General features: G+C 42.5%; 1 protein-coding gene across 4 annotated transcripts in view; it reads right to left on the minus strand.

The window, feature by feature from the left end:
• Positions 1–24,161, minus strand: part of Palld (palladin, cytoskeletal associated protein) — a 413,286-nt gene that overhangs the window by 186,282 nt on the left and 202,843 nt on the right. For all 4 annotated transcript variants that reach the window (XM_028881038.2, XM_028881037.2, XM_028881040.2 and 1 more), the window contains exons 9-10: positions 7,630–7,749; positions 5,186–5,528 (exon numbers count right to left, since the gene is read on the minus strand). In XM_028881038.2, the coding sequence (XP_028736871.1) occupies positions 5,186–5,528; positions 7,630–7,749 (463 nt within the window). The remainder of the gene's footprint in view (positions 1–5,185; positions 5,529–7,629; positions 7,750–24,161) is intronic.

A 24,161-nucleotide genomic window follows, 5' to 3' on the forward strand; every position in this document is an offset into this window, starting at 1 on the left:
TAAAGTATATTTGTGTGCATTTAAGCATCTTTTCACTGTCGCCTGATAAGTAGAAGTCTGGCTATTTGCAACACACACTTCCCCTCACATTGCTCTGCTCCCCTTCACTCTCCTTGCCTTTCATGTTCTGTTTTTCTTTTGAAACTACCAGGTGAAGCTTATGCGAAACAGAATCTGGGGAACCATTTTTCTTCTATCGTCAAAGGGTGATATAGTGAGATCTTGAACCCTAACTAGCAGAAGTTAAAGGATGGAAAACGTTCAGCTTTTGAAGTCATGCCGCCCAAGCCACACGTTGGAGTTTGAGCTCCGGTCCAACATAAACAGGACAGGAAGGGAGTAGCACAGAAGTCTGCAACCCTTCATCAGAGTCTGTGATCTGATGCGGGTGTTAACAGGGCAAGTGCACACACACACCTTGAAATGGCAGTTTGACTGTAACCAACGCTGCAAGCGTTTGCTAGAGGCGGGACCCATCCTCCTACTCTTCAGACGGCTCATTCTCTCCACAGTTAAAGCAAGGCATCAATCAAATGGGAGCACTGGAGAAAATGAGGAAAGGAGCCAAGTAACTGGATGGGTTTTTTCCCTCCTGTAATTCTATTCTGTCGAACATGTGTCTATGTTCATTCTGTGCTCCTCCCCTGTGTGTGTTATATACATGTTAATATGGATGTGTCATATGTGTATGCCTGTGTGTAGAGGCCAGAGGAGTAGGTAGATGGTGGGAATTCTTTCTTGACTGCCCTCCGTATTTATTTTTGAGACAGAGTCTTAACACAGAACCCAAAGCTCATTATTCAGCTACACCTTTTGGCCAATGAGCTTCAGGAATCCACCTGTCTCCATTCTCCTCTCCAGTGCTCAGGTTACAGGAGAGTGTCAACATGTCTGGTGCTTTACATGGAGATCGGAACTCAAGTATGCACAGCAGGTAGCTCTCTTTACTTTGTGAGATCAGGTCTCATGGAGTTAGGCCAAGCCCAAGCTAGCCTTGAACTAACTATGTAGCTGCAGATGACCTTGAACTTCTGACCCTCCTGCCTCTCCCTACATGCTGTGATCACAGGCATAGACCTTTATGCCCAGTGTTACGCTGGTGTTGTAGATGGAACTCAGGGCTTTGTCATTAAGCGAGTGACAGCTCTAGGTCTTCACATGGAACTTCGGCTGAATTCGTCATATACAGTCTGTCATCGCCAGATGGAGACACAAACAATATCATTTGGAAACGTCTTACAAAGGAGAACAACTCTCGCACTGGTGGGATTTGAAAACACAAGTCCTGGAAGTATTCAGGGAAAACTTTAGCAGGACAAATGACGTTGCTGTAAAGGTGGGAGCTCTTTCTCTTCTTCGTTGCTCAACTTTTGCTTCATTCCTTCAAAACTACTCATGGACATCCACTACATGGGGCCCAAGGAAGACAGCGAAGGTCCCTGTTCTCAGAGGGGTAGCAGTGCACAAAGTCAATAGCAAGTGAATAACCACCAGAAGTAATTGTGTACTGGGTACAAATTAAAGGAGAGAGTGGCTGGGTGGCTGCTTTAGATCGGGTGGCTGGGGAAGGGAATCACATTAAGTTGAGATTTGATAGGCAAGAAGAGGCCAGCTTTTATCACATTGCAAGCATAGAACATTCCAGACAAAGGAACAACTTGTACTTCAACGTGTGTCTCGGAGTGTGGGGGACCTGTAAGGAGCTTCCAAACATAGAAAGCTGATAAAGAGTGACACTGGCCACTATTTCCCTCTGCCTCTGTCACACATACCATCTCTAATTCCTGTCTATGCAGAAAAGGGACACTTCGTTATTTTAAGAAGTACTGACCATTATGAAGACATGGCTTCAGCTAGTCAACCTTAAAGTCCTGGATACCTTTCTGTTTAGTCTCCTTCTGTTTCTGGGACAAACACCATGACCAGAAACAACTTAGGAGAACAGATTTATCTTAGTTTACAGGTCAGGGCTAGAACTCAAGCAGGAACCTGAAGCAGATATGTAGGAAAAGCTGCTCACTGGCCCTCTCAGGGTCATGCTTAGCTTGCTTTCTTCTATACCCAAGACTACTTGTTCAGGGAATGGTACCACCCAAGTGGGCTAGACCCTCCTACATCAATTAGAAATCAAGATAACCCCTCACAGACATACTGATGGGCCAATGTAACCCAGGCAATTCCTCTCCCAGATGAATCTAGGCTATGCCAAGTTGACAGTTAGGGCCAACTAGGACACTTGCTGTGAAAGAGTTTTTAGGACATGTCCCTCCCTTGAGGCAAGATTTTCAGAAACAATGGGGTATCTAAGGGTAGGTGTAGGTAGCAAAGAAAGACAGAAGCAAACATGGTAAATACAATTACACAGACTAATTCAACCCGAATTCACTTTACTTCAACATGGGAAACACTAATCCTATTTTTAATTCTGAGACCAGAGGAAGAGCAAGCAAGAAGAACAGGAGCAAAGAGAGCTATTGAGTTAACATGGAAAAAATCTGTCCAAACATTTCATTATCAAAAGGGCACAGACTTTTATGGCCATGTATGTATTTTTGGCACTCCACTGAAAAGTAAGAATTTTATCTGCTGACCTGCTTGTTTCTGGGTGTAAGCATCACCCTTCATTAACTTTCCCTTTGATTTCTCATTTGGCAGGCGGTGTGCATGCAGATTATACCTTCTCTTCGAAGGCGGAAGAGGAAGACAGGAAAGGAGAGGAAGAGGCGGGGCGTGGAAACAGCACATTTCCGCACCCTTTAGTTGAATCCAGAAGGTGAGCACAAGGGCAGATAAGACCACACTTTCCTAGATGCTCTGTCAACCACCTACTGAGTTTGCGCGTTACAAACTTCCCGCCAAGGTTTCTTCCTAAAGATTCCAGGCAGAACCATGCCTTTGATGGACACTTTTATGAAATACAAGAAATCCATGATTTTCACCGTGAGCTCTACATTTATTTTGAATCTCCAGGCATTGTTTGTGGAGACAAGACCCAGCAATAGACTTATTTGGTGCAAAGACAGAATAAAACAGATAGTCAATATGTTGGGTTTAGGATATTTTCTTCCCGTTTTCCTCTGATAAGATGTAATTTAAGCAAATTATGTCATCACCTCTGAAACTTGTTCTTAAGGTACTCAACCTTTTAATAACCACAGAATTATTATTATTATTATTATTATTATTATTATTTGTAGACAAGGCTCCATCACACACACAAGCACAGGGATACAACTGAAAGCTGAGGAGCTGCTGAAATGTTTGAGATAAGGCAGGCTGTAAATGCCGTTAACAGCTCCTCATGTTTACTCTCCTGTGATTTATACTAAATTTATGATGGCTATTAGAAGAAAAACACTTCACCGGATCAAGAGCACAGTCAAGACCTACTCATTAAACACATCTGCCCTTCCCTAAGAGAAGTGGTCCCTGTTTCAGTAAAAGCACTACAAATACATAATTAAAATGCAAACGTGAAACAAGTCAGTAGTAGCAATTAATTTTATGGCTGGTGCTGTAAGAATGTAAATCTCTTTTATGGATGCCTTTTCTTTTTTAAAAGCTCACTTTATCTTCTCAGAGAGAACACAGGTCTTTCACAGCGCTATACATAAACCTGATCAGTAGCTCTACCACCTAAAATACAGGAGCTAGCTGGAGCAATGGCTCAGTGGTTAAGAGCATTGGCAGCTCCTTCAGAGGACCGGAGTTCAATTCCCAGCAACCACATGGTGGCTCACAGCTATCTCTAATGAGATCTGATTTCCCCTCTTCTGGCATGCAGGTGTATATGCAGATAGAGCACTATGTACATAAAATTAGACACAAGAGCCAAAACAATGCAAAATGACCTACTGGGCAGCAATAGGTAGATTTCTGAAATTGCCTTAAACAATTGGCCAAAGTTTCTTTTTCTTTCTCTCTTTCTTTCTCTCTTTCTTTCTCTCTTTCTTTCTTTCTTTCTTTCTTTCTTTCTTTCTTTCTTTCTTTCTTTCTTTCTTTCTTTCTTTCTTTCTTTCTTCCTTTTCCCTTCCTTCCTTCCTTCCTTCCTTCCTTCCTTCCTTCCTTCCTTCCTTCCTTCCTTCCTTTCTTTTTATAAAACTCCTCCCCATTTCTCAAGGTATTCTTAGAGTTGGTTTGCTTTTGACTGAGGTCCATGAAATCCCTTAGCAAACAATGAAGTGACGTGTAAATATAAGGTGTCATTCTGTTTTGAGTTTCTAATCAATCCTAACACTGCCAACACATGAGCTGATCACAGGTTGAAGAACATAAGTACATCACTACTAAGGAAGCAAAGAACTCCTAAGATATCAGACATCATAGGGGATCCAGAGCCTTTCCTAGATGGAGCGATCTCATTCTCATGGCAATGTGCACCAGTAGAGATGTACATATTCCCACTATGTCAGAGAACAGTTAGGAACTGTTCTGCTGGGATAGAGAAGCTTTTGAGTTCTATTTCTCTCTCTCACTTTCTCTCTCTGTCTCTCTGTTTCTCTCTTCTCTCTCTCTCTCTCTCTCTCTCTCTCTCTCTGACACTGTAATGGCTCCATTCATGACAACGCTTTGCTACTTGGTTCCAATGGAAACAGTTCACGAAAGACTTATCATCCTGAGAAAATAATAGAAATTAAAGGCGAATGGTGGAAATTTGTAGTTCCATGGACTTCCAAAGGCAAGGAGGCTGAGTTGTCATGGACACTCCTCCACGTGACAAGCCTGTCTCTGGTTTTCCCTCCTGGCCAGGATTAGCTCCTGGGTCCCCACTGTTTCTTCCCAGTCTCCTCCTGCTGTTCTCATCTGCACTTCTGATTCCTCTAGTTAAAAAGCTGGTCCTTGCTTTAATGGAGCCTCCAAGGAGTTCCCTTCTCCATCCTTTCTGGAGAGCAGTTGCACCCTGCCAAAGTCCGAAAGGCAGTGCCCACTGAAAACATTTTCATACCATGACTAGTTAGTTACAGCTTCTAGCAAAGAGCAGATTTAACCATGCTCTGAATTTACCTTCTTTATTTTGAATATCCTTGGTATTTAAACATTTGAATATCACCTCAGTCAAGAACAGCTTGCCTGCAGAAGGGATGGTGTGCCACACAGTCCAGTCCTGGAGAAAGCTTTTCTCTAACCAGAGAGGAAATTGCACAGGAATATGGAAAGTATTATAAAACCATGCAGAAGTACTCACAGTTTGGGTTTGGCAAGCAGAGGTGGTGGTTCCTTAGTGGGCGAAAGCAGGGCAGCGGGTGTTGGAGGAGATTTATTGCCGTAAGTTTTGCCATTAATCAGTCCATTGACTCCATGGCTGGGATGAACTCCATTGGTCTCCCTCTCCGAAGAGTTGAATTGCATTTGAAGTGTTGCCGTGTTGAGTCCGAAGTCGGGGCTGTTCACCTGCTGGATTTCAGATGGCTTCTGGGATGCCAGCTCATAGGAACCTGTCTCCACGATTGGAGGGGGAGGTGGAAAGTGTTGGTCGTGATCACTGTTGGGCTCTCCCACTGAGTCATAGCTACAGTTCTCAGGGTTGGCTAAAGAAAGGGGGAAAAATAGAAGAAAAAAGTAATAAGATGCTACCCATTCAACAAACGATTTTCATACTCAGAGATCCAGTGGGGGATTCTTTGTATATCATTAGGGAAGAAGTACCACACTGCTGTCATGAGACTCAGTAACATTGCTAGCCTCATGGCCTTGTTTTTTTTGTTTTTGTTTTTCGAGACAGGGTTTCTCTGTGTAGCTTTGCACCTTTCCTGAGACTCACTGGTAGCAGCTGGCCTCGAACTCACAGAATCGCCTCTCTGCTCCGGTGCTGGGATTAAAGGCGTGCGCCACCACTGCCTGGCGGCCTTGTTTTGAGTGGCAACTCTTTGTCTCGTTCCCTGACTGAGCTCACCTGTAGAAAAACTAGCTACTGGTTCATTAACAAATTGCATTAAGAGCTTAAGATAAAGCATCATCAAATATGACATTGCAAAGGATATCAATCCAAATGCTTTATCCTCTGACCGCCCAGTCCATGAATCTCATTGGACATCTGACCAGTGACTCACTGACAGCACTCAGGTTCAGAAGGGTTTATGTGGCCACCCCTTCTGAAGCCAAGGGAGAGAAGTTCTGAGCCCAAGCGAAATTCTTGAAATTCTTGTGAGTGCATAGAAAATTTCCATGTCAGGTGGGAAATTACATTGTCTCAAGCATAACTCAGTTGAAAACAGATTTAAAAATGTGACTCTCAGCCAGGTGGTGGTGGCGCACGCCTTTGATCCCAGCACTCGGGAGGCAGAGGCAGGCGGATCTCTGTGAGTTCGAGGCCAGCCTGGGCTACGCAAAGCTACACAGAGAAACCCTGTCTCGAAACCCGCCCCCCCCCAAAAAAAAGAAAAAAAAGAAAAAAAAATGTGACTCTCAATAGATTAAAAGTATCTTGAGATTTTACACTTTCTGAACCATTTACCTTTCTAAGAGCCTGGCCGACCTTTGTGGACGCATCAAGCAACGCTTATTGAGGTTCATAGAAAATCAAACAGTTTATCGACTGTGTTTGGCACACCAGGTTCAGAGAGTCTTAGTGTTTGCTGTTATTGTTTGGAGACTGCTATGATCATTGGACAGGACACTCTTCAAGCTGACTGAAAATTAAAATGCTGGGAGACAGCCTGCTATGTGACTCCAGGGACAGCTCTGTCTACCGTTGTCCATTCAGGTCAACCATGTCCCAGTCAGGTGAGCATTTCCTCCCCTGCTTATCTTAATGAACATACAAACGCGTTGACAATCCCCAAGCTTCTTCTGGTTGTGCCTCTGCTGCCACCTAGCCCCCAGAGTCCTTGCTCTTCTGGAAATCAAGGCAGGAGACTAGCCACCCACTTACAGATGCCCTACTGTGTGTTTCCCTGTGTGCTAGGCTTGGTCAAAGTGACCAGTTTCAAATCTCTGTAAGATGAGCTTGAAATATGAGGCAGCTACTACAAGCTGAGGTCAAGTTCATTGGTAGAAAACTCACCTAAACATACAAAGAAAAGCAAAGATCTGTTTCTTCTTATTGTCTTCCCTAATGATTTGCTTTTGAGTTGGGTGTCCATGTATTTTTTTTTTAAACACTGGTTTAAGTAGTGCAATATTTTATCTTTCACATCAGAGTCGATTACTCAAATTAATATATACTGAGAGGAGATTTGATTTCTAACACCTTCACAATGTCTCTGCATTTCATCACTTGCATTCCTTTCTAAGAAGTTTCAATCGTGGTGCGCAGGGTGACACATTTGGACAGGTTTCTGCAGGTCTCTGCACTGCTAAGGACCATGACCTCACCTCTGACTTAAAGGTGACATCCCGAGGTGAGGAATCCTAGCTCAGCGCGAAGATTATCAGCTCTATTGTTTCTGAGTCCAAGATTGCATGATTTTTAAAAATTGGCCCCATGAGCCGGTGCTAGTCACCCCCACAGTTCCGTGTCTCCCCCAAAGCCCTTTGTTTGAGATGAGACATCTGATGGTTAGGAGAACTCTTGGAGTGGCCGTGACATTCCTAAGAGCTGAGCACTGCTCCTGGGACAGTTGCTGCCTGTCTTGGGGAATTGCACAAGAGCCGGGTAGGAGGAGCCCACTGCTTTGGATTCCCAGGTACCTGAAGTGATAACAAGCTGAGCAGTGCTGGTCACTGATCCGTAGTCATTTCTGGCTGAGCAGGTAAAGATGCCTGCATCTTCAGGAAAGCTCTCAGCAATGACAAGGGTGCAGATCTCCTCTGGAAGCAAAATGACCAAGATAATCTGTTAGAGGGAGACTGGCAGAAGAGTCATGTGAAGTGAGTCCACATCTCCTCCAGCTTCCTCCAACTCTCCAGGCTTGAATATATATATGATATATATATATCAGTAAGTACAAAGATAAACAAATTAAAGCATAAGGTGAAAAGTGTAATCTCATTTTATAATCTAATTTTGTCTGTATCCAATGCTCCTGAATGTGTCTCCAGAAGTAAACATAAAGAATTGGTTGTATTTAACTCTACAGAATAATTATGACAGCTTTTAAAACACATATCGATATTACCAAAGTACGTTGCTTCGAGGTACCATTACAGGGTTGCATATGCATCTTTTTTTATATATATATATTATCAAGTACCAAGGTCTATGGGCCTCTGTGAGCATTGTAGCCATCCTCTAGTCCTGCACTTTATTTTATTCCTGAACCTCATGCCACCCCCATTCCAGATGAGGTGATGATGCTGATGACAGTGTGGCTAACAGACTGCTGGAGATTTTCCTTAAAGCTGGAGATGTGCACGATTCTCAGATGTCAAAATGCCCTGTTGCTGGACAGAGATCTGGGGACCACAGTGATTATTACAAGTTGTAGAGACTTCATCAACAGGCATAGCTCAAGGCAACTGTGCTGCTACCCCAGGGATGCATGCTTACATTTCCAAGCTATGAAATCATACCGCTTACTCTTATGGCACAGTCCTCAATTCGACATCAAAATGGGCTGTGCCAAACTAGATTCATTGCACAACACAAACTGAATCAGTGACAGAGCTTGGTTAATACTGTACAGACCTGACATCGTTTGGTTAAATGTAGAGAAAAGTGACAGACAAACATCACAAGTTTCCACTTATACGGTATGTAAACAGGTCAAAACTCTCCTCCTGCAGGAGTTGAGTAGTGGCGGCTGGGGGCTGTGGCCAGGACGTGGGAAGCTGCCGCTCAGAGTGGATAAGGCTGCAAACCTGTCGGGGAGGAAGTTCTGAAGGATCTGCTGTGCAGCGCTGTATGGCAGTGGCACACTGTACCCTTAAGACTTAAGAAAGCATACTTCCTGTCACGAACTTCTCTCTTTTGCTTCAGCAAAGAAGATTAAAAGAGCAGAGCAGGGGCTGGAGAGATGGCTCAGTGGTTAAGATCCCTGGCTGCTCTTTCCGGTTCCAGGCTCCAGTCCCACCACCCACATAGGGCCTCACCATCTGTATGTAACTCTAGTTTCAGGAGACCCAGTCTCCCCTTCTGGCCTCTGTGAGCACCAGGCACATACATGGTGTATTTGCAGACAAAGAAACAGAATAATGAATGTCTATTGTTTATCTATTTAAATACCAAGTAAGGCAAACTTTTGAGAGGTCTCCAAAACATAAAGAAATTCATCTAAGGAAGATGTTGCTCAGGTAGCCTCCATTTTTTTTTTTTTTTTTTTTTTTTTTTTTTTTTTTCGAGACAGGGTTTCTCTGTGTAGCTTTGCCTTTCTGGGACACTTGGTAGCCCAGCTGCCTCGAACTCACAGAGATCCGCTTGGCTCTGCCTCCGATGCTGATCAAAGCGTGCCCACCACCGCCGGTAGCTCCATTTTTTAAAGAGTAAGAACAAATGAGCCGTAGTTCCAGCAAAAGGGAAGAAATAGATGAAAGGAACCAACAGCCTGACTAATGAAAGGTTATAAGATATCAAGAAAGACTTCTGAGAGAAAGCCTGGAACCTCTTCCCATGCACAGAGCCCAGACATTCAGAGTCCACCCAGCTATTTGCTGAGTGTGCTAAGGAATGTGCTGCCTTAATAGTCTATAGCTAATACTCTAATATTATCTCACACTAATATCTAATGTCAATGTGAGATAATGGTGCAAGGTTTCTTGCTTCAAGTTATTTGTAATTTTCAGGGGGTGAGATACGGCAGCATTGAAGGAAGACTGAATTAGAAAGTCTCTAGGTGGATCGAAACCCCAAAGTTTACAAGCCCAGTACCCACAGGGCTCGAGAGTGTGCCTAGCCTCCCTTCCCCCTCCTTTAAAACTGTGCTGCCTTTAAAGGCAGGCAAGTCAGTTACAAGTGGGAAAACCAACCAGAAAATCCCAGTTTGCTAAATGTAAATATTTATTTAAATAGAAGGTGGAATTAGGAAAGAATTACATTATTTTTTAGGCAATTTTAAAAAATAGAAGAGAGAAAGAGGAAAACATATTTTGGTGTTTCTGTTTGTTTCAGACTTTTCAACCAAACCGAAGGTTGACTATGTAATATCTTTTATTTTATTTTTTTTATTACTATTTGTTTGTTTTTTTTTGAGACAGAGTTTCTCTGTATAGCTTTGGAGCCTGTCCTGGAACTCACTCTGTAGCCTAGGCTGACCTTGAACTCAGAGATCCTTTCTCTTCCGAGTGCTGGGATTAAAGGTGTGTGCCACCACCACCCAGCTGTAATATCTTTTAAATCTGATCAGATACTAGGTATGCTATAATTATTCTACAACCACAAGGACAAGATTTTTTTTTGTTCTTTTCCGTACATTTTTTCTTAGTAGCTTTACAATCCTTCCAACTCAGTCTATAAAGACAAAAATAAACGATGTTTCCTGAATTATCTTTTTTTCTTTTTTATTAAGACCTCTCTATATATTTAAAACCTGTGAATTTATATTTTGGGCACACTTTGATCTCAGTGCTTGGGAGGTGTAGGCAGGAGGATCAGGAGTTCAGGGCCAGTCTTGAGCTATGCAAAAGCTAGCAGGGTCCAGATGAGACCTGGTCTCAAAACCAAAATCAATCAATCAAACAACAACAACAAAAAGACTCCCCAAATCTTCCCACCACTCCAGTAAACCAGAAATATGTTTTGATTAGATAATACATGCACATGATAAAAATTTTATACAGATATAAAACTGAAATGGGTATTTAACTTTCTACCTCTTAAATAATTATGTTAAACTTTTTATGAGGGTTGAACTTAAATTTAAGACAGAGACTTGAAAATACATATTTTTGTTTATATCTATACATTTTTATTTCTTACAGAGACATATAATAAAGGTCTAATTATTGTGATTTACACAGGTTTCTTCCCACTGTGTGTGAAGAGTACAGTAACCTCACAAGAACTCAATGATAGTTATTTCAGTTAAAAGATAGTTTGAATTCTTCATAATGTAACGAAATGATGGTATCATTGTAGTTTCCTGGGCTACAAATAGGGAAAAATATTGGCTATTGAAAATCACAACCTGACGGGAGGCCTTGCCTTCTTATCAGGGGGAATGGGGGGTGAGTTGGGAGGGGGACACTGCAGGGGGGATGGGAGGAGGCAAGAGGGGAATCTTTGGTGTATAAAACAAATGAAAAAATTTTCTTAATAAAAAAAAAAAAAAAAAGAAAATCACAACCTGAGCTGTTTTTTTGAAAAGATATGGAGACATGTTTTGGTACAACATAGCATGATCACACAGAATCGTCACAGCAAGCAGGTCTGAGGGTGGCAAACTTGGCCCTCATCTGACTCCTGAGGATGGCAAGTGACTTGAGAAGTCCTTCCAGGCCTCATCAACGAGTAGCACAAGTTACATTTTCTACACTTTACCATCAAAACAGTCCTCTAAAAGACACCATGGAATACCAGTGTGATTGTGAGCTTAAATGGATAGCACTACCCAATTTTCTCTAGTTCTTAATGTTTACCTAAGAGGAAAACAAAGCCTGTTGAGTTCAATGTTAGCAGGGTATTTGCTCCCAGTTGCTGTAGTATTGAAATAGCAAAGGGCAAAAAATACTGAAAAATTAAACTTAGGTTGCATGCTAATTCCACAACGAATGTCATTGGAAACAACAAACAAATAAACAAACAGGCTCAAGTTAATACCACATTGCACGAAGCAGGCAGCTGCTCAGGGACAGGCAGATGTAAAGCCAGGCAGACCCACCTTCCTGTCTTTGCAGTGGGAAAGGTCTCCGTGTGCCACTGGGCAAACACTATAAATGAAGAATGCGGAGCTAGGGTGTGTAATTTACATTTAAGCTACTTTGGCATTTTTCAAATTGGTGGCTCTCCTTACAGAGGAGAAGAAAATCTACAGCTAGAAAAATGAATTGGCCACTTTGGTTTTGGGTCCTATGTTTGGCTCTTGAGAGATGCCCGGGATCCTTCGTAATTATTTAAATTTGTGTAAGTTTAGAACTAGAGTGCCTGTGCTCCTGGGTAAGACTGATGATACTTCCGAGGGGTTGTATTTATGAGCCTGGCTGCAGAGGATCCTTTACTTTTGACTCTTGACTCTTTTACAGCGGGGGCTTGCTGGAGCTGTCTGTGATAAGAATCACCTGCAGTGATGGCTAAATGTGCTGGCTTCTCAGTCCTTTCAGCTCACCTAGAGTCTGACTAAGCAGCTCTGGGATGGAGCCAAGGGATTTTTTTTTTTTAAATAAGCTTTCCAGATGATTTTTGTCTTGAGAAAAGTTCTAAAACAGTGAATTTCAAACATTTCTTAGAATGAACAGAAGGAGATACACTTTATGTTCAACCTGGTCTCACACACACACACACACACACACACACACACACACACACACACACACACATAACGTATACACATACATATACTCTATACACACATGTATGAGCAAGTGAACACACACACATAGTGGCAACAAATGTCACAGCAAACGCTGAACAGACACACTACTATTTTTTTAAATTCATCTACTTTTTGTCCAAAAATTTTGATTCTATTTATGTGTGTGTGTGTGTTGTTGTGTGTGTGTGTGTGTGTGCGTGCGTGCGTGCGTGCTGTGCGCCCACCCATACCACAGCTCATGTGTGGATGTCAGAGGACAATTCCTGGAGTTGATTCCCATCTTCCACCCTGTGGAGTCTGGGGACCAAATGCAGGTTATCAGTCTTGGTAACAAGAACCTTTACCCACCAAGTCATCTCACTGTTCCTTCTTGCTTTTTTCCTTTTGGATTTTTGAAACTGCTTCTTTCTTTCTTTCTTTCTTTCTTTCTTTCTTCTTTCCTTTCTTTCTTTCTTTCTTCTTTCCTTCCTTCCTTCCTTCCTTCCTTCCTTCCTTCCTTCCTTCCTTCCTTTCTTTCTTTCTTCTTTCTTCTCTCTCTCTTTTCTCTCTCTCTCTTCTTCTTCTTCTTCCTTCCTTCCTTCTTCCTTCTTCTTTCTTTCTTCTTCTTCTTCTTTTTTTTAAATGTAGCTCAGGCCATGATCTTGCTGCCTCAGCTTTGTTAGTTCTGGAATTATAGGTATGTACTCTCATACCTGGCTCTGCTTATTTTAAAAAAGTGGAAGTTGCAAAGGAAGGCTGGGGATGTAGCTCCATAGTAGAACACTTGTCTAACATGGACAAGTGCCTAGGTTTGATCCCCAGTACCGAAAAACAGAAGATGGTCACCATCCACTTTGCCGACTCATTTTGAGCCACTATTGGACTAACAGAGGAAAAGCGATGCCTCTTGAGGTTGACAAGATAGCTTACTGGGTAAAGGTGCGAAACCTGACACCTTGAGTTCAGTCCTTGTAACTCACATGAAGGGAAGAGAAAAATAACTCTACAAGTGTCCTCTGAAGTCCACAGCTGTGGGAGCCCTACTCCCAGGTTACTTAATATCCATCAGTCCTGAATGGTTGAAGTGCTAAGGGAAGAGCTTGAGATTTGGGTTTGAAAGACGCTGATATATTTAAAGGATGCAACTATTTGATTGAAAAGTTCAGTAAATAGAAAGAAAATAACAGATGGACAGAAGGCTGCGAGGTCACCTTGTATGCTTTGATAATGTTGTGCAGTCTTGGTGTTCCAGGTGAAGCAGATAGAAAGTGTGGCAACCGTTGAAGGTGGGGCCTCCACATCAGTATGACTAGTCATTTTGGAAGTGAGAAACCACTGGAAAGGTAGAAGGTACTAGGAGGTTTTTGTTTGTTTTCATGTTTCTGTTTTTTTTTTTAATTGAATACATGTGGTTATGAATGTATGCAGAGAAGGGTAAATAAAACCTAGGATATTTGTGTTCTAAGAGATTTAGGTAGACTGGTCCCAAACCCTCATTCCTCAGGTTTGATCTCAAGAATACGGCTAATTAGTATTGCGGTCCAAACTCTCAGGGTAGGCCAGCACCAGGTGCACTGCTTCGTTCTAGAGCACAAAGCCTCTATAGTTGTCCCGCCTTTTTTCCACGTTAATGACACAGGGAGCCTGGTGCAAAGGAAAGCAATGAAAGATCTAAGTCCGGAAACAGAGTTTCTTGATGCTTCAAATTCTAATTAGCTTTCTCCATATCCTAATAAACTAGTGGTTCTCAAACAAGGAGATAGCTGAATGTCCCCTAAGAAGACATCAGATCCCTGGCATCATTCGTGAGTATATTATAATGTGGATATGCTGGCATTAGAAGAAATGAACAGGTATCCTTTTGAAGTTGTGGAAAACATCCTCAAGCAGTCGCTGCCTCTGCGATATGGGCTCTCAGCAGCATCGAGTGTGTGTATGAGTGTGTGTGTGTGTGTGTGTGTGTGTGTTGTGTGTGTGTGTGCAGTTAAGGGCACCCATGTATGTGCACAGGGCCAAAAAAGGACTCCAAGTATCCAGTTCTATCTCCGCCCTCCTCCTTGTTCCATTGAGACTGCTTTTCTCACTGACCCTGGAGCTGTTGGACTTAGTAATCTGAAGCGTGGCTTCTGCCTCTGCCCACCACAGTGCTTGGGTTATAGGTGAGTACATGACCACATCCAGCTTTTTATGTGGCTCCTCCTAACTCAAACTCAGGTCCTCAGGTTTACAAAGCAAGTGCTCTTGGACCCTGAGCCATCTCCCAGCATCCTGACGACTCCGAGAGAATGGTGATGCTTCTTCTTACCCATCCCTTCTAAGACTCTGGGCTTTTCTAAGTTATACCTCCTAAAGGAAACACAAGGTTCTGTATACAATTGCCTCTTCTTAGCTGAGGAGGTAAGGAAGGAGAAAGGTGTATGGTTTTCTGGTCCTTGTGTGATTTGACTATAAAGTCAAGACCCGGCACATGGCAGGCAAGGTCCTGCTTTTACCAGGCTGGTCCCGGGCTTTTGATCGCTTGCCTCCTGAGCATTCAGCTCTTGCCCTTAAGCAGCACTTTCTGAGTCTGCCTTATTTTATCCAACAGGTCTGTCCTAGCATCCACTTCCTCCTTCATTGAAAATTAGACTCAGTCAATTTCCCCAACTGAGATTTTAGGAGGGCAAGTTTCCGGTTAGGACCTGTTATCAACTCAAGTGAAATCATTTATCATGTATTGCTTTATTAGTTCCTTTTGTTTTTTTCATGGCTCATGTTCCCAGCACTTAACACACACCAGCCTCCTCAGTATTTTTTTTTTTTAAATAAATGCATGAGTGAATTTAGATAGAAGGAAGAATATTTGCTCCACAAAACAAAAAGATAGATTTCCCTACAAGTTTCCTTTGCAATTCCAATCTGATGAGACAGGACTTTTTTCAAATGAATTTCCAGAAATACTGTGCATAAAACAAGATACAGATCTGCATATGGTTGTGACCAAATAGATATGTAGAAAAGTCATGATTCATAAACCAACAGCTTTGGGATGTTATTTCGTGATATCACAATGATGTTTACAGTTGGTCAACTCCATGGACCCAAGGCTGCTTTCTGTGCTTCTCTTTGAAGGAGTCTCCCAAGTGGGGTGACAAGCTCATGTGGTAAGGGGCGAAAGGAGTATCATGGCTTGCGTGATTTGGACATCATTAGATATGAAGCAAGCCACAAGGAGATGAGGTGCACCAGGTTGTAACATGGAATTTTCATCTGACTGCAACTTACCCCTACAACATTTGTAAAAGGAATCCTGGTAAGAACTGATGTCAGAAAATGATTGGTTGTGTCAAATGAAGGGAGTTAGAGGCTAGCTGGTCTGCACCAAAAAAACTGTCTCCATTACAAATAGAACAGTCTATGGTTATTAATAACATAATTGTGATCCTTTTTAATCCAATTTCTTCAAATTTGACTTCTTGGGGTTGTGATTTGAAGGCATCTAATAAATTACTAAGTCAGAAATTATTTTTATTGGTAATAAATACTTTTTAAAATTACCTAAAAATTACTCAGTTATAGCAGAAGGCAATCCTGAATCCCACTCAAGTTAGTGAATGTATTTAACCTTTGGTGAAACACAAACCAAAGGCAAATTTGCAGAAACTCATACAGTGAAGAGGTAGCAAGGGTGACATCATCTGGTTCCCTGGGTGGCTCTCAGGACACTGTTTCATACATATCTCCCTTTGTAACCTTTTGAACTTTTATCTGGAGTCACTAACAGCTTTTGCTTTTCAAACTACGTGGTTTGGCAAACACAACTAATAAAAAAAAAAAAAAAGGCTTTGGTTAAACTCATTGGAGAAGAAATCCAGTGTGGTTGAAAGCAGAAAGTATGTTCTAAGGATCTTTACAGACAGTCAGTTCTATCCACACAGAGAAAAGGACATTTAAAACGTTCAGGGTAAGGATGCTAATGAAATGAAACCCTGTGTATTTATCAGCTAGAGGAAATAAAACAATACTAGCATGTTAGAAATGGCTTGTGCATCCTCCCCAACTTAATCCTCCTTCTCTTGAGGTAGTATTTCCTTTGATGGTCTAGGTACATCCTTTAAAAAATGGGTACCAAGTATATATTTTTGTTATTTAAAGAACTGGACAATAAGTCTGACCTTGCCACTGTTAAAAAAACAAAACAAAACCCCGAGCTACTATCTTGGGCCATGAACTAATATCATCTTTCCTGAATGTTTCAAAGCAAGCAAGCAAGCAAGCAAGCAAGCAAGCAAGCAAGCAAGCAAGCAAGCAAACACACACTCACAGAAGTACTTAGCAGGCAACTTTCTAAATCTTGGAAAATGTGACGCTCATCTGGCGGGGCTAAGTCTGGACAAGAACTGGACTCCTAACAGTTATTATTGATGGACTCAGCACCAGCAAATTTCATGTTTCTGAACTCAACATGGCCAGATCCTAGCTCTCCGGACTAGAACAAAATGGCCATCTTCCGTGGGGGCAACACGAGTGAGTGTCTTCCGTTGCTGCTCCAGGTGTCGGTCTATGGATGAGAGATCAGGACAGCTAACCTGGGGAACTAAACTGGCTCCGCCATCAAGCCAGTCTGTCATCTGGGCAAAAGATGTGAAGGAACCAGGGCAGGGAGCTCCTGGTGCAGACAGCCTCAGTGGGGTTTCCTCCCGCCTTACACACTGCAATCTGCAACTGGGGACTTGCCCTCCTCCCTGGTGCACAGCTGGTATACTCCTGGAGGTTCCCTTTGATCCCCACTTCCTGTTCTCCACATCTGCGTCTTGCTCTTTCTGGTTCAGCTCTCTGGTTGTGGTGGAGAACACCCTCCTTCGAGATCGTGGAAGAATACTTCTGAGACCTTGCGAGTCTGGAAATATTTTTACTAGGTCTTTACACAGACCCAGAGATCTGGGGAGAATTCCAAGTTTGAGGTAATTTTGCATTTGAAGCCTTTGCTTCACGGTCTCTTTGTGTCTAATGTGGCTGCTGAGAAGGCTTGAGCCTCTCTGAGGTCCCTGGGAAGGTGTTCATTCAGGGGTTTCCTTATTCTGGATATTCTGAGCTCCCCAGGGATTTGCACAGCTCTGAATTTGTTTCACATATTGCACAGTTGGTGTGCATTTTCAATCTAGAAAGGAATGGCTTTAAATTTGGGGGATTCGTTTGTATACACACACACACACATGCATTTGTGTGTGTGTGTGTGTGTGTGTGTGTGTGTGTGTATGTATGTGTGTGTGTACATGCTTTTGAATGTTGTGGTCAGGGGTGGAAAATAGACATTTTCCTCAGTTGCTCTCCACTTTATTCTGTGAGACAGGGTCTTTCATTGAATCTACAGGTCTCTGATTGGCTCGATTGGCTGGCCCACAAACCCCAGAGATTCACACCTAGCTCTACTGCCCAGCCTTGGGGTTGCAGACAGGCACTGCCAAGCCCAGCTGCTCTGTGGGTGCTGGGAATCTAAAGACCAAAATCCAGGCGTGGGCAGAAAGTGCTTCCCTGATGGAGCGTCAGGGGAAGTTTTTGAATCACTTCTTTGATAATGCCTTTCTCCTCCTCCTGGAATCTCAATTACATATCATCTCTTTCAGCATCTCTGCCTTTTCTGCCTTTCTACCCTGCTGTGAGATTTCCTCTCTGTGCGCTCTGTGGGCCATTCCCTCAACTTTTGTTTATGCTACTGTGGTGGTATTTTGTTTGGGATCTAACAAATAAAGCTTGCCTGAAGATCGGTGTGTGGAGCTAAGCCACTAGGTAGCCATAGAAGCGAGACAGTGGTGGCACACACCTTTAACCCCAACACTCAGGAGGCAGAGGCAGACAGATCTCTGTGAGTTCAAGGCACCCTGGGCTACACGAAATTAATCCAGTCTAAAAGAGAAACAGAGCCAGGTGGTGATGGCTCACACCTTTAATCCCAGCACTGGGGAGTCACAAGCATTTAATCCCAGTGCTAGGGAGATGGAGACAGGAAGTGATATGTCTGGGTGGAGAGAGAAATATAAGGTGGGAGGAAACAGGAAGTTATTGCATTCAGTCTGAGGATTCCTGGAGACAGGATCTTGCCCACTTTGGTCTGAGGATTATGTAGAGGTAGAAGTCTCTCTAGTGGCTGCTCCTTTCCTTCTCTGATCTTTCAGCATTTACCCTGATATCTGGCTCCGGGTTTTTATTATTAAGACCAATTACAATTTGAGATACACGCTACCATTTTTTTTTTTTTTCATTTCAAAATGCTCTCCACTTTCATAAAAATTAGCCTTTTGGTTTTCGTCTCAGGCCCTGGTTTTATCATCTGTTTGAAGGCTACATTTTAAGTGCTTCTTTCATTTTACATTTTCCTCTCTTGGCAAATCTTCTGTCTCCAAGTTGCTCTTGGAGGGGCTACTTCTCCAGAGGCTTCGATTCTGCCTTCTGAAGTGGTTCTGAGCTGACTAGAAATTTTCCCTTTCCCTGTGGTGTAATGTAGGTGGTATCTTCGGAGAAAAATCTCCAAAACCATTGTCTACTTTTTTCTCCTCTTGAGGTGTTTAAAATGCCCAGAGAAGAGTTCTTTAGTCTCTGCCAAGTAAGGCAAAGTCCACAAGTGAACATTCTAGAAGGTGACTATAAGAAAGGGTTGAAGTCTTACCTCCTTCCTTCCTCCCCCTCCCTCCTTCCCTTTCTCCACCCCCCTTTCGCCTTCTCCTGCATTTATATTTGGAGGCCAGAGAGCAATGCCCAGTCTTTGTTTAATAGTGCTTTATCTTGATTTGTTTTTTTGTTTGTTTGTTTTGTTTTTCGAGACAGTGTTTCTCTGTGTAGCTTTGTGCCTTTCCTGGAACTGCTTTGGAGACCAGGCTGGCCTCGAACTCACAGAGATCCGCCTGCCTCTGCCTCCCGAGTGCTGGGATTAAAGGCGTGCGCCACCACTGCCCAGGTAATCTTGATTTTTTTAAACACAGTCTCTCATTCAATCTGAAGCACATCCATTTGGCTAGGCTGGCTGGCCAATGAGCCCTAAGGATTTATCCCTCTCTCCATTCCTGGTATCAGGGTAGCAGGTGCACCATGATGCCTGTCTTGTTTATGTGGGTTTTAGGAATCCAAACTCAGGTCTTCAGGCTTGGGCAGCACAGCGGCACTTTATGAATGAGCCACTTCCTCAACCCCTTCCTTCCTTCCTTCCTTCCTTCCTTCTTCCTTCCTTCCTTCCTTCTTCCTTCCTCCCTCCTTCCTCTCCTTTCTTCTTTCTTTCTTTTTTTTTTTTTTTTTTTTTTTTTTTCCAGGGTTTTTGTGTAGCTTTGTGCCTTTCCTACTCACTTGTGCCAGGCTGGCCTCAACTCACAAGATCGCCTACCTCTGCTCCGAGTGCTGGATTAAAGCGTGCACCACCCGGCCCCTCTTCTTTCATTCTTAATTTCTTTAGAAACATGTAATTCAGGTTGGCCTAGAACTCTCACTGCTCAGTTTTAAAGTTTTTCTTTTCAGTGCATACTTAAAAGTACCTTCAACCTTCCCCTTTCCTCTTAAAGACTAAAGTAAACTGCCTTGGGCTGTGAGACCTTAAGTATTTTAGCATAGTTTTACAGTCATCTAAGCCAACAGATGAGCCTAAAAGCTCCATGAGTTAGGGGGTTATTCCTATAGAACTTTATAACTTACAGTAGAACAAGTTAAGTACTGTTAGCAAAACATTTATGCATTAAAGGAAAGTCATCCTTTCTTTTTCCATAACCACAATTGCATTTTAACGAGTGTGAGCATTTACTGGGAACTATATAACCCCTTTGCAGTAAGACTGGATATAGTAAAGCTCATTTCCACACGGATTTTCAGAAGTCCTTGTTTTTTGTTTTGTTTTGTTGTTTCTGGTGTCACTTACCTATCAAAAACTTAGTGTTACAAAAATGTGTTGTCCCACAGGACAAAAAGGATGGTGACCCAGTGTTAAACTTTTAGCTGGTTGATGCATTATATCTGTCAGACATAATGTATCAGAGTGTTTGTGTCAAAAGTTTCCAACCTGTGACACGTCTCTGTCAGTGTGGAGAGGCGCCCTGGATACCTGATGGGGGAATGTCTTTCTGTATGCTGTGAATATGTGTTGCTCTGATTGGTTGATAAATAAAGTCATTTGGCCTATGGCAAGGCAGCTTAGAGGCCGGTGGGAAAAATCAAAGAGAGATAGGAAGAAGGCTAGATGCCAGGAGCTGCCCAAGGAGCAACATGTAATGGGATGCAGGTAAAGCCATGGAACCTGTGGCGATACATAGATGAACAGTTATGGGCTAATTTAAGATATAAGAGCTAGCTAGCAAAAAGCTTGAGCCATGGCCATGCAGTTATAATTAATAAGCCTCTGTGTGTTTACTTGGGGGATGCAAGTGGGAGAGATTTGTCCCAACCAGCAGGCTGGGACACGGGAAGTTTTCTGACTACAGGTGCCCTGTCATATAGGAAGGGAAACACAGGCTGCATTCAGGCTAGTTTTGTCCTACACAGCTTCTTAAACTTAAATCTCAAGTGAGTACCACCCACTGGTTCCAGAGTAAGCATCGACATAGCTGCCTGTTCACAACTCAGCCCTTAGGACATTCAGCTAGCGGAGTTCCCCCACATTATGAAGCACACAGAATTATATTGATGTGGACAAAGATCTAGGATAGGTTACATTGCTAAGTGAAGAGTTATACTGGAAAGAGGGATAATAAGCCTTATTTTTTAAAAAGGGGGCTAGAGAGATAATTTCAGTGGTTAAGAGGCTATGCTTCTCTTACAGAGGACAGGGGTTCAGCTCCTAACACCCACATCAGACAGCTCACAACAGCCTGATACTATACCTCCAGGGGATCCTATGGTCTCTTCCGAACTCCTGAGGTACCTACACACATGTGTACATACATATACATAGACACACAAACGCATAAATCTTTTAAAAGAAAGTAAGAGACACCATGTGTGATCTCTCTGTTTCTGTCTGTCTGTCTGTCTGTCTGTCTGTCTCTGTGTGTGTGTGTGTGTGTTGTGTGTGTGTGTGTGTGTGTGTGTGTGTGTCTGCATGTGTTTCCCAACTTACTTTTTTGTGGCTTTGATTTCGAATGCCACTAGACCACTGGACAATGCTATAGGAACAATTCAAGGCAGTCTGTGGCTCTTTCCAGACAGCTGAGTAACAGCCCGAGTATTAACATCTGTGAATGAGTCTTCATCCTCTTACAGTGGATTAGTCTTTGAAGGATTCAATCAGGGTAGAGTCAGAATGTCAAAAAAGGGGGCCAGGCAGGTAGTATGACAAACCAATGTTGTTCTTAAGTAAGCTGACTCGCTATTAATTCACAAAACAGTCTGAAAAGATTTGTGATGAAGCTGACTCCTGTCTAGACAGAGAGGGGCGTGTAAAACACATCAGACAGACACAGCACAGCAGTGACAGGAAAAACCTGCTCCAGTTGCATAAATGCACAGAGGGAAGGAATCAGCGAGTTCCTTCTTTATCTAAATATCTAATCCTAATGGGCCCGTATCTAGATCCTAGGGAATTTCCACTTTATTTTTAGAGCCTGAAAGCATCTTACCCATCCATAACAAGGAGGGGGAAGAGGAAGAATAGATAAGAAGAATGGGGGAGTTGATGGAGAAAGAGAAAGGGGGGAAGGAAGGATGCAGACAGAGAGGAACAGACGAGCGACCAGGAAAGAGCAACTATGCCAGAGGAAGAGGAGAGAGAGCAATAAAATCTGTTTAAATATTGTCCCAAATTTCAAAAGCTATTTATGTTTTAGCATTTGGAAAACAGCACTCACCGAGTCCTATAAAACTTATCTCTTGCCTCAATGTACTCTAGGCATGTGCGTTTTCCTGTTTCTGCTTATATAGTGGTTAACATTCAGATATCACAGAAGCCGGCCCCTACATCCCTACATTCATTCTATGAAGATGAACATACCAGTGGCTGCTTAGATCTAGTAATAAGTCAGGTCATTTCAGAGAAGTAAGTAGTTTTGAAAACACACACACACACACACACACACACACACACACACACTCACTCATATATACTCTCTTACACCTATACCTACACACATTTATACACAATCACACACACTTGCAGATGCAGAGTCTCTCTTTCACTTACACACACACACACACAAACACACTCTCTTAAACACACACACAGACACAGACACAGACACACACACACACACACACACACACACACACACGCACTCCCTTGATATGGAAATTTCAAGGTCAACACAAGGGAAACATTTAGAAAGTAGGAAATAAATCACACAGTTTTGTTAGGCTCACTCTACTTCATTTCAATACAAAATGCTTTAAAATAGGCTTGTTCTAGTTTATATTCCTCCCACCTCACACAAGCAGTCATGTGAATAGTGTGTGACTCTTGTGTTAATTCTTCTTTTTGTTTAAAAACGACCATGGATTTTACTTAAAATCATTAATTACTTAGTGTGGACTTCCCAAAGTGGAACATATTAAATGCCCCATTGGAAAAACAAAAGGGAGGACTCTGTAGCTGTGGTAAATAAGATGATGGCGGAAGTATCAGAGGCTAGGAGAAGTTTGTCTTCTTTTTAATAGTTCCTGACTTCTTTATTTTCTTATAGTGACAGATTTTCTTTAAATATTTCTCTGCCAAGGTATACTTGCTTTTACCAGATGCTGTTATTATGGTTGTGATGCAGGGGGTGGGGAGGGGGTCCTGTTCTCTTAAAATACTTGCAGATATAATTAAAGGGAAGAGAAAAAGAAGGACATTCAGCAAACATGGTCGGGAGAGTCTTGTAGACACTGCTAGGGTGTATTGCTGAAGAGGAGTGCCTTCCATGCCTTCAACTTTCAGCCCTGACATCTCTGTGTGTGCGCACCCAAAAGACATTTAAGTGAATTCGACAGGTCTGGGGCACCCAGAACAAAGTTTATGGAGTAATTCATGATCAAGCGTATGTTTGGAAATGCAAAGCAAGCTGTAACAGGAACACAAAGACTGTATACAGCAGGAATGGGGGAGATGGAGGCAGGAGTGGGGGCTATTCCTTTGTTTAGGTTTTTTTTTTTTAAGATTTACTTATCTTAATTTTATATATATTAATGTTCTGCTTGCTGTAAGGGCACCATGTGTGTGAAATGACCGTGGAGGCCAGAAGAGGGCATTGTATCTCCTGGAATTAAAGTTACAACTGGTTATGAGCCACCATGTGATTTCTAGGAGCCAAGCCAGGCTCACCGAGTCCTCTCTCTATCTACCTTTACTTTTTAAAATAGGCTCTCTCACTGAATATAAATCTCATGGACTTGCCTAGGCGAGTCGACCAATGAGGTTCAGGAATCCATGTTCTTCTGCTCTGCCCATCACTGGAGTTACAGTCACCATGCCTGGCCTTTTCTTTTTGTATGGATTCAGGGCGGTTAGGTCTCAAGCCCTCACGTTATCACAGCAGGCACTTCATCTCCCAGTCTTACTCTGAATGTTTCCAGTGAGCAAACACACACATCCTCAAAACTAAACCATGCAATTGCAAACCAATACTTTGAAAGTTAAGATGGTAGCTAACTGATGATTTTCTGGCCTTGCTTATAGGAGAGACATCTGATAAATTATCATCAACCTCAGTGGATAAGGACAATGGAGAAAGTTGCATATATTGCCCCAAGTATAAAGTGCAATACCAAAATAAACATAAACCCATCCCAATTTTAAAATTTTTGGCCTAAGATTTTAGTGTTATTTGTTTTGTTATACCATTGAAAGAGATCATTTGCTTATGTTATACATGGTGACCAAGATAAATATTCAGTTTGTCCTTTATAAAAATA

The sequence above is a fragment of the Peromyscus leucopus genome, chromosome 17 (genome assembly GCF_004664715.2).
Source record: "Peromyscus leucopus breed LL Stock chromosome 17, UCI_PerLeu_2.1, whole genome shotgun sequence".
Lineage (NCBI taxonomy): Eukaryota > Metazoa > Chordata > Mammalia > Rodentia > Cricetidae > Peromyscus > Peromyscus leucopus.